An 11394-nucleotide genomic window follows, 5' to 3' on the forward strand; every position below is an offset into this window, starting at 1 on the left:
GGTCGCTCGGATAGAATTTCATGTACTTAGTGGTGTTTCACTAGTATTTCATGTGGAAAAAGTATATAAACAATTTATGACGCCCCAAGTCTCAAATTGGCTGTAGGTGCCATGGACAAAGTAGTCTTTTCCAAGCCCAATACCCATGATCGATCCTCCTTTAACTTATTTTTAATACTTTTTTGTGTTTGTTTTCTTTTCTCCTCTTTTTCGTAATTTCTTTTATCTTCATGTTGATATTTTTCCTATATACAATCTCATTTTTATTAGTAGTTCTTTAGATTATAGAAGTATATTTGCCTATGTTTTCTTGTTCTAGATCTCAATTTTTTAAATTTGAATATGTTTTTAATTATTTTTCTTTTTTATGTAGTTAATATTATTTTTTCCTTGAAATGACCAAATATATCAGTTTTGTTATCATGTGTTTATTTATGCACCAAAAGATCTTGTAAAGCAAACCAAATTAACTCAAAATGATTTGAACCGAATTAATTTAAAAATATAACGAACCGGCCAAATTCATGTATACATAATAAATTTAACCTCTTTGACTACGAATATGTTTACATTAAATACAGTGACATCCGCAACCATCAAATTCTGGATCCGCCTCTGACTAAAACGTATTGTGTTTTTAAAAGTTCAAACGGAATAAATATGTGAGGGTTGCAAAGAAGCTACTTAACAATGTTTTTGGAAGCAATTTTTAGTTATACTTCTATAACAATGAAAATGAGATAGCAAAATGGTAGTATCGTATATTCTGTATCAATTACTTATAATAATTGTGGGATATCTCCTCGTGGCAGTCAATTTTAAGAATGGTTCGTATTTATTTTTCATCCGATGATTGCCTCCCGGTTAAATTGATGGACATATGTACCAAACACGACGCATTATTGTGTGTTTCCGGAAATTAAACTATAAAAAAAAAAAAAAAAAAAAAGAGGAATAAAATCACCACGTGTCATTATTTTAGCCTGCTTCTTCTTCTCATCTTCTTTCTTGTTAAGTTGATTCGATAGAACCAAACCAACGGTAACCACATAAAATATACTACAATTCCATTGTCTTTTAGCGCCAAAAAACAGTTGAAACAGCAGCAGAATCACCATTCTCAAGAAAAAGAATCCAAGAATGTACTCCATAGCTGCAAGCTCTTTCCTCATCCATAAACCACTTAAGAATTTCCCTTTTCACAATCCAAACAGACCCTTATGTACAGTTATACGCTCTTCTTCAAGTGCTACTCAAGAAATTGAGAAAGAGGGGCGGAGTGAAATTGAGGGTTTACAGGGTTTGGAGTTTCCGCCGATAAAGGCGGCGAAGAGGGTTGTGCTGGTGAGGCACGGGCAAAGCACGTGGAATGCAGAGGGTCGGATCCAAGGCAGCTCCGATTTCTCTGTTCTTACTTCTAAAGGAGAGTCTCAGGCTGAAACTTCTCGTCAAATGCTTATTGATGACTCCTTTGATGTCTGCTTTTCAAGGTTCTATTCCTCATTTTAATTACCCTTGCTTTTTTTAATAAAATTACTTTCCCGAGAGATTTATGCTTTATTGTACAATAGTACCTAATTTAAGATCGAAGGATATGTGCCGTAACTTAATACAAATTGTAAGGATAAATAGAAATATAAATACGGATTGCAAAGAATGCGAAATAGATAAGGTTGTAAGGAAAAATGAATCTTAGGACTCAACAAGTAGAATCAATTTAAGAAACCTGAAATAACGATTCTTTACTATGGGAGAATATAACGTTTTTATTACAATGTAAGCCTGAGAAAAAAACTTGTCTTTTCATAAATGATAACCATGCCCTTTATAATAGAGGTACCTTGCTCTAAACATAATAAAAAATACTCAGTGGGAGACCCATGATAAATCAGTTTTTCCATAATTTTTTCCAAGATCCTCACTAGTGGGATTGCAACGGCTTTTGTCTGTGAGCTCGATCTTGCCTCGAGCCTTCAATCTTGGTTTGAGTTCGATTCTGACCTCGAGCTCGATTCTGACTCGAGCTATCGAATTGATTCGGGGTCAATGTTGATTGGTCTCTGGATCATAAATATGATAGCTTTACTATGCGTCATAGTTCGATTTGGACTAGAGCTCGAAAACGATGTCTAACTCGACATGGATCGGGCCCTCGGGTTCGAGGCTTGTTTGTTCCATCTTTGGAGTCTCAGTTCGATCGATCATCGTTCGAACTCGATCGGACGTGCGAAGGCCGAAATCTATTTCGACCATATACAACTTTCTTTGCAAATTGTACTGAGAAAAAGAGACAACCTTCGTAGTTTGTCTGATGGACTGGTTTGATCCAACTTGGTTTTGAGTTTTTTAAAAATCCATGAAATAATCCTAAAGAGATGAAAATAAGTAGTAGTAATTCTTTGTCCTCTTACTAGTTTTAGTATTTTCAAGTTTCAAAATTCGTTGAGTATTTAACTGGCATTCGTGATAGGCACAATTAATGAAGAAATGGAGCATCAGTTTTCCTTTAGGTTGACGAACATGTTGCGTCCACTAAGAGTAATTGGCTAGTGCAGTAGGTTTTCCTGACTAGGGAAAGAATCAGTAGCCCCTTCATTTGTTAGGAGCCTGGTCTTCTGCTGCTAATCTCAAGTTTCTTCAACAACAACAACAACCCAATGAAATCCCACAAGTGGGGTTTGGGAAGGGTAGTATTTACGCAGAACTTACCTCTACCCCGAGGGAGTAGAGAGGTTGTTTCCGATAGACCTTCGGCTCAAGAAGACGAAACGAGACAATATATCAGTACCAGCAACAGAAACCAGAGAAATAATAACAACATCGCAAGAATCAGAAATTAGACGGAAAAGCAATAACAATAATCAATAAATACAACTTGGTACTATGAAAAACGGAAGAATAGAGTGAACACAAACACTAACCACTAGCCGTTTAAGACAAAACACTATCAGACTATCCTCACACCCGATACGAATTAGGAAAATGCACAACTACCTCCTAACCTACAACCCTAATGCTCGACCTCCACACATTCCTATCCAGGGCCATGTCCTCGGAAATTTGACGCCGCGCCATGTCCTGCCTGATCACCTTTCCCCAATACTTCTTAGGTCGCCATCTACCTCTTCTCGTACCCGCCAAAGCTAACCGCTCACACCTTCTAACCAGGGCATCTGGGCTTCTCTTCCGCACGTGCCCGAACCATCTGAGGCTCGCTTCCCACATCTTGTCATCCATGGGGGCCACACCCACCTTCTCCCTAATATCTTCATTCCTAATCTTATCCATCCTAGTGTGTCCGCACATCCACCTCAACATCTTATCCAACACTCTGCCCATACAACACACTTACAAATCTCAAGTTTCTTCCAATTTGACAATTTGAGAACTTTTTCTGCCTTAGAGAAGTGCCAAATCAACTTGTCTAGATTCTGATTGCAACTTAAGGGAATGGAACATATTGCAACTACAAAGGCAAAGTATGTTGGTTCAGAAGTATGGACACTTCTATAAGGTCACTTAGGTGAATGGCAATGTCCTGAACTTTTTGGGTTGCTCGAATAGTTGTTGACCTTTGGTATGTCCTAAGCATATCTCAAGATATGTATCTTGACTTTCTATCTTTGTGAAGGTGTATATTGCTTTGATGATTAATAACCTTGGAACTTTAAAACGGGGCACAGTAGATAGAAGGTACCCATAACCAAATAAGCTCATATTTAGTAACTCGGTTTGTTAGATTCTCGTTAAGGGTAAATTTTGTAGTCTTTTTTGAATTAGAGCACAGTCATACCAGCCAACCTGATATGACCTTCGAACTCTCTTTTCGTAATCCTCATTCGTCTGTTCTACATTTATGGGTTGGGTGGGGGGTCTTAGCAGTGCAAATATAAGGAATCCATGTTCTCCGATCCCAGTTTGAACGAACAAAGCTTTTCGGGAACATAATTTCTGGTCATCGTAGTCAGGCTTTTTTCGGGTTTATTTATCAAACTGGACAGGGACTATAAGCTTAGGCACTCCAGTATTGAAAACTCCCCTTGAGTGTTTGACTCAGCTCCTTTACCGCTAACCTCTAAGCAAGGATAATATTCTCTTTTAGTGTCTGTATGCTTCAGTTTTCTACTGGTAAGTTTTCATTCAAAGGAGTCGTCTTATATCTGTTAGTTCCGATGAGTTAATTCTCTGCAAATTAAAAAGGAGCAAACTAATAACTTAAAGAAATAGATAAGGGAGAAGCAAATTTTCAGATTAACTGCAGTGTATGAATTTTATCCTTTATGTTAAATGCCGAGGGTCTATCGGAAACAGCCTCTCTACTTTCTAGTTAGGGGTAAGGTCTGCGTGCACACTACCCTCCCCAGACCCCTCTTGTGGGATTATACTGGGTTTGCTGTTGTTGTATGTTAAATGCCGGAGAGCGGTTAAAGGATTTCAACTAATTTGTTCTTAATAAACCTGAGCACAAATTGCATATGAATTTCACTTTTAGCTAATGCATGTAGAACAATAAGAGTCTCTTCTATTCTTTTTTATGTTTCCAAAATGGTTGACAGAGGTGGGCTGCATGTTCCAGTCCACTGCGTCGCTCGAAGAGGACAGCTGAGATAATATGGGGTGCTCGTGAGGAGGAGATCATTACTGACTCTGACATGAGGGAAATTGACCTTTACTCATTCCAAGTCAGTTAAAGCTTACACACCTCCTCTGTTTTTCATCTTGAACTTAAAATCTGTGAATAATTGCAATAGGATGGTGAAAAGATATTCATGTTGTCTGCTTGCATGTGGACTAACTCATGCTTAATATTTCACTGTTCTGAAAACATATGTCTGCTCTAGGGCCTCCTGAAGCATGAAGGAAAAGCTAAATATGGTGAAGCTTTTCGTCAATGGCAAATAGATGCACCTAATTTCATCATAGATGGTCACTATCCAGTGAGAGAGTTGTGGGCTCGTGCTAAAAGCTGCTGGGAGAAGATCTTGGTCCATGAAAGCAAGTCCATCCTAGTAGTTGCTCATAACGCGGTTAATCAGGCTCTCATTGCAACAGCCATTGGTATGGTTTGCTTAATATAAGGTTTGTAACATCTGCTAGCAGTCCGAACCTAGCTTTTATATTTGTTTCACCATCAATCAGGATTAGGAACTGAGTACTTCAGGATTCTACTTCAAAGCAATTGCGGGGTTAGTGTGCTGGACTTCACTCCACAACCTGAGGGCGGAACCCCAAGTATTTGCCTTAATCGTTTAAATCAGGTATCTGATCTGGTAATACTTGTACTCAACTTTATATAAGAACAGTTTTATCTGTTAAGTGATTATTGATAAAATGGAAAACTTTCTGCTAGTTATCTTCATTGTGACATGAAGTTTTGGATGATTTGAAAAACTCTAGCTCAGATAAGAAAATTCAGCATAACATATTTTCCTTTCAGAAAGTTTCTAATGCTTTAATATCATTCCTTTAGATCCATTGATTGGTCAATCCCCTCTCTAAATATAAGAGAGTGCAACAACAACAACCACGCCTAATCACAAGCTAGTTTGGTATTGTAAGTGCTATATGAATTCTCAGCATCTATATCGCTCCATTTAGACCCGTCTTAATCCAATATTCTAATTAGGCTCTCTAACACTAGAAGTGATGCTTGGCATGCCTGCTTCTTGCAGAAGAGCCAATGATCTCCCATGGAGGTCGGGCATGCATGCATCTTAAATAACTTTGTACCTGCCAACCCGTTCATTAAGCTGGTCTATCAATAAAGCAAACTAAGAATATCCATTTATTGACCACAGAAATCCTTTCTTTGTAAGTAAAGAAAGAGGGGTTCCGAATTGCTTCCAGAAGTGCTTGGTAATTTAGTTTACTTTAGAATCCCCATATACATGCATGTTTAGAGTAGCAACTGAAGCTTAGGATCTTATGTACCCCGTGATACTTCATGCAGTAAACTAAAATCTGAACTTGACTTTCAGAATCCACTAAACCAGCTGAAAGACATTGATGTAAATGGATCTGCACAACTGAGTTTTACATTTAGTTGTCAGATAATTCAAGGTCAACATATGATTTGTAGGTTCAGAACTGCTCTCTTCATTTCTTTGTAACTACTTGATGGATTTTTCTACTTTATGGCTTTATCTGGACTGGACTTCAAGGCTGTGTTTTCTCGTGGTATCTGATTTATCTTTGTGCTGTGACATAATTTTGGATAATGCAGACCCCAGGTTCGCCTGTAGCAGGGGGCAGTTCTGCAGGCAGAAAAGCTAGTAAGCGGATCGTACTTGTCTGCCATGGAGTGTCAGAGAGTGACCTAGAGGTATGCAGTAAGCAATGGACCAATCATTCTGTATTCCCAATGAACAGACATATTAGGCTTCTTGATTTCAAATTTATGATATAACAAGGTGGTCTATGACCCTGAAATAGCGGTTGCTTGGAGAAAAATTTTATGTGAGAACAGAGTTGAAAGCGTGGATCTTTTCTGAAAAGAGCCCTTTTGATCCTTATGGAAGTATGATTGTCCAAACCGCTTGCAATAATTTCTGGTTGAAGACTAGTTTGAGTGACAGATACACATAATCAAAGAAAAAAACAAAAAAGAATTGAGTGACACATACATTCGGTGCTAGGATTTTGGTCTTCAGCTAATAGAAGAACCTTATCTATCTATTTCATCACCCTCTCATGAGATCATTCTCGAAGATACCACCCTTATAGACAAAACCAATGGATGAACGGGTAAATTAATAGGAAGAAAGGCTATATACAAACCATTCCAGTGACTCTAACTTGAGATCATATTCTTTTTCTAGAGGTGGAGAATGTACTTGCCAAGTTTGAAAATACTAAAGACAATTTCTTCCACCTCTGCAATGGCTTGAGCAATTTCTATTCACAATAGTGACTGTTGGCTCAAAATGCTTGACTTTAGATTTCTCTCTTATGTGCTCAAAGCAAACAGCTTCCACTTTTTAACTTCTTGAAACTTAGTTATCTTAGAAGTACTTCCAGAATTACAAATAACTTTACTTTTTAGCTTATGATAAGAGATATGGACGATGAAGACTTTACATCAGCAGATCATATTTCTGCTTGAGGACTTCAAAATCTGTTTAAACGAAATTCTATCTTAACTGATTTAACAGATTAGTTTTGAACCTGAGCATAAACAAAGAGAAGGGATATAGGATGTCAGAGGTCACTTTGCACAGATTAAGTAAAAGAAAAAGAAAAAAACAGCCTTGTGTTGGTTGGCTGATCTTGGATGTGGCAATACTGCTTTTAAATTGTTATCCTCAGTGACATAGGAAATTGAGAATGGGGCTTAAGCACCTTATGAATGTTTCTTACCTGGTAAACATTGCTTTGCACTCGTAGATTAGGTATGGTGTTGGGGGAGTACTCAGGATTGTTTGTCATCTACTATATAAATTCTGATTTGTCCTCTCCTTAACTTTCAGGTTTTTAGCCCCAATTTCTTTTAGCATGTTGACAAGCTGTTCAAATTACTCATTGTTTTTTGGGGCGTCATTATCTGTTGCTTTGACCATTTTCTGCTTTTTTTCTCATTGGTGTTGAAATGTTTACAGAGTAGTATGCCGTATTCTGGCAATGGCCCCATGAACATGCTTGGAGTTATACAGGTATGATGGTAATTACAATAGTAGCATTCAGCTTCATATCGGGGGTGTCACAACCTTACAGAATTTTATTAAAATGGGTGACAGGCGCAGAAAATAGCAGAGCTGCTTCTTGATCTGAAAGTGAGTACTATAATCAGTGGAACTAAAAGGACATCTGTAGAGACAGCCGACACAATCTCCAAAGTAAGACCATTCAGATAGTATGTTGATTGACAGTCCTTTATATAAAGAACATTAGCTTACTTAACACAAAATCGGAAACAGTCTCTCTGCCCTGCCAGAGTAGGGGTAAGGCTGCGTATATCCTACTCTCCCCCGACCCCACTTGTGGGATTATACTTGGTTGTTGTTGTTGTTGTTGTTGTTGTTGTTGCTTACTTAACACAAAATTTTATACTGAATTTTGTAGGTTCAAGAAGCTGCTGACTGCCTTGGAGCTGACTGTATCCCACGCTATGTGGAGACGAAGCAGATACCAGATCTAGATGTTGAAACTATTCTAACACAATCGAAGAAGGCAAGTGACATGTTCCTGATTTCCTAAACTTAAACAAATTGACGAATTTATTAAGAGCGTTGCATGCAGAACATTCTTAAGATAAAATATAAGGATGCATCTGTTTTGAGATTGGAAGATTTAAAATTCTGGAGCCGTTGTCATCAAAACTTCTTGATTTGCTCTGAATAAATCCTGCAAAAAATGGCTATTCACCTTATATTATTTCTCGCTTTCAAATTTGAACTTTTATAAAATCAATCTACTACCAAAAGGGTTGGTTTTAGAATTCACGATTTCACAAACCTTATTGGATTATGGTTTACTCATTAATTCCTTATCAGAAGTTTACAAGTACAAGAACACAGTCAATTAGTTAGTCTGTGATCAGAAGGGTTGTTCTTCTAGTGGTTATGTTGGGTTCTAAATTATTTATGTTGCAGATTTTGGTGAATCGGTTGTTTTTATCCTGTAGCTCATTCCTACACTATTGGATTACTGGGTCGTTGTTGTTTTTGTTGTTGTCTGTGCACACATATTTTTGCAGTTGATATGCTTTCCATGCTTAAAATATTGAGCTGCTTCCTCTGCAGGATGCATCAGGAATGCAAAATGTTCCATCTGGTTGGTTAAATAGCTTGGAAGACGGCGTGACAACATCTTTATGGGACCAATCTGGGAAAGCATGGAAACATCTATTGCATGAACTATCAGAGAGATCTGACGAAGAGAGTATAGTCATCGCTGTTGGCCATCCTGCACTTCATATCGCGATGATGGGACACTGTCTCAATCTGACAAAGGAATGGTTGGGATCGTTTCACCTGGATGCAGGCAGCATTAGTGTTATTGATTTTCCCGATGGACCTTCGGGGAGAGGAGTTGTCCGCTGCATAAATTATACAGCACATCTAGGAAGATGGTCAATTCCTATTACTAGATCAACGCAAGCAGATGAAGAATATTGAAGTGTAAATGTACATAGTTGTGGAACTAAAACAATGTTAATGTAACAAGCACAAGAGTAAGACAGTTCGGAAATATATGTCAGTTGTATATTGCTGATAAATGAAGGGGACCCTTGGAGCGCTGTCCTCGAGCCGTGGAACCAGACACTAATGCTTGCTGTTGGGATAGGCTGTCTATGAGTGCAACACTTTCTTGGACTTTCCGTGAATACGAGATGTTTTGCGTACTAAGTTGCCCTTTTTTGTATATTGCTAATAAATGGAAACGAGACAGTTCAGTTTATTCATTTCCAAGGCCATGTCTTTATGAGCTTGCCTCTACTGAGAAGTAATATAGCATATTCAACTTCACAAGCATTGGACTACTGATCCAATGGTTTTTATTTTTAATTGGTGCCACAGTAAAAATTATGTAAGGTGAGTTGTTGAAGTTTCAACCAACTTGCATTTTCGAACCGGCTTTTAAAACAATTTTATCTTCTGTTAAATATAGGTATAATTGAGTTATTTTTCCGTTACATAAATTAGTTAATTTTAGCGCGATAAACTGAAAGTTGAATAACCATTCGGGAAATTAACTCTATAACAAACTGCTCAGCATACTAGCCATCATGCACAAGCATTTTTTATACATCTATAGTGCTGAATCGTCGATCTTAACTCATACTTTAAGATCGGGCATTTTTACAGACTATTATTAAAAGTTTAAAACTGCAGTAATTGTTCTTTCATCTGACTTTATATCACAGCTGTTAATATTGTCAACGAATTCAATGGCTCCAATTGACCCTCGCACATAAACAAAGAGAAAAGGCCCCCATTGTACCCACCCGAAACGGGAAACAAAGGTTCTTCGTGTGCATGGATCGAGTTGGTTCAATTTTTATTAAAATCAAACCAAACCAACTATATCGATTTGGATTGGTTCGGTTTTATCGGATTTTTAGGGTTTTTTGTTACTTGAATATTATTTCAATATTACTTTATTAACGTTATAGATAAAGTTTTGATAAGTGAATATATATTTAGTAAAAATTGAAATAATTGACAAACATATGATCTATTAAAATATTCTTATGGAGAATCTTTTCTAGTAACACATGATAGTTATTTTCTTAGTCGTCTAATAATAATTTTTTGTTGATGTACGTTTTCAAGATTAACCAATTTAAATAATTAAACATAAAAATCAATATGATACCAAAATAATGATATGTTCTATTTAACTTTAAAAATTGAAATACCATTTCAAATTCGAAAAAGATAAAAGAGATCTTGACATATGAATAAGGAAGAACAAAGAGATGATTGACCCATTTTAATAACATTTGATAAAAAAGTGATACGACTCATTATTTAAAGTAAATAAAAATGAATGCACTTCATAATTCTATTAAATATTAGGATCTCAAATATTTCTAGATGTTTTTTTTAAAGAAAATTCAATATAAAGTCTTAAAAGCATATATCAAAATTATATATTTATATGTCGGTTTGATTCGGATTTTTTTTACTCAATACCAAACCAAATCAAATCAAACCAAACCTAATCGAATTTTTTAATCGGTTTGGTTTGACTTTTCGGTTTGGTGCAATTTTCCGGTTCGATTTGAACACCCTACTTCTCAACAGACATTAGAATTCAATTTGTTGGAGATCTCAACACTAATCTAGCGTGCAGTGATCTCAACTCAAAAAGTCATACAAGTTAACAACTAAAAGAATCAGCTAATATATGCTTTATATATATTTTTTTTAAGTCAAATATACCATTATTACCTAATTTACATTTGCACCGGTTTATAGATGAGACGAACAACTTTGCCTTCAAAGGAAGGATCGAGGAATTTAAAGGTATTATTTTTTTTCCTTTAAATAAGTATTGGACGACTTCCAAGCAGTGGCATAGCCACTCTTTGCCAAGGGTGGTCAAGCGCACCCCATTTGCTAAAAAATATAATGTGTGTATAAATTAAATACTATTTTATATGGTTATATATTATATTTTGAGCACCCTTAATACAGTTGAGTGTGACAGTTCAGTGGGCAGGGTGTTCAAAGTGATGTGTTGTTCACGGGTTCAAAGTGCAGCTCATTTTGTTTGCTAAAACTAAAAGGAGACAACCATGTGTGCTCTATTTTTTTCTATTTCAGTCTAAAAATATTTCTAATAAAATAACTCTTAAAACTTAAAATTTGTGTAGAAATAAACAATTAATCTTAAAAGTAATTTTTTAACTAAAAGTTCTTTCTTAAATAAATTTTATAATTTAAAAATCAA

At 36.4% G+C, this 11394-nt stretch overlaps 1 protein-coding gene across 1 annotated transcript; it reads left to right on the plus strand.

Moving 5' to 3' along the window:
- The first annotated feature begins 985 nt into the window (after nt 1-985).
- On the plus strand, nt 986-9396 carry LOC104118084 (probable 2-carboxy-D-arabinitol-1-phosphatase). Its single transcript, XM_009629263.4, has 9 exons — nt 986-1490; nt 4577-4682; nt 4842-5058; nt 5140-5258; nt 6224-6322; nt 7596-7649; nt 7734-7832; nt 8059-8166; nt 8739-9396. The coding sequence occupies exons 1-9, from the start codon at nt 1141-1143 to the stop codon at nt 9111-9113; spliced, it is 1527 nt and encodes a 508-aa protein (XP_009627558.1). The 5' UTR covers nt 986-1140; the 3' UTR covers nt 9114-9396.
- Nucleotides 9397-11394: the final 1998 nt, after the last annotated feature.

Source organism: Nicotiana tomentosiformis, chromosome 6 (genome assembly GCF_000390325.3).
Source record: "Nicotiana tomentosiformis chromosome 6, ASM39032v3, whole genome shotgun sequence".
NCBI lineage: Eukaryota > Viridiplantae > Streptophyta > Magnoliopsida > Solanales > Solanaceae > Nicotiana > Nicotiana tomentosiformis.

What these genes read in the sequence shown, in the direction of transcription:
- LOC104118084 (XM_009629263.4), top strand. Translation starts at nt 1,141, where the DNA reads ATGTACTCCATAGCTGCAAGCTCTTTCCTCATCCATAAACCACTTAAG. An exon ending in CAGCCGACACAATCTCCAAA is followed by an intron (nt 7,833 to 8,058) that starts GTAAGACCATTC and finishes TGAATTTTGTAG; the next exon opens with GTTCAAGAAGCTGCTGACTG. An exon ending in TTCTAACACAATCGAAGAAG is followed by an intron (nt 8,167 to 8,738) that starts GCAAGTGACATG and finishes CTTCCTCTGCAG; the next exon opens with GATGCATCAGGAATGCAAAA.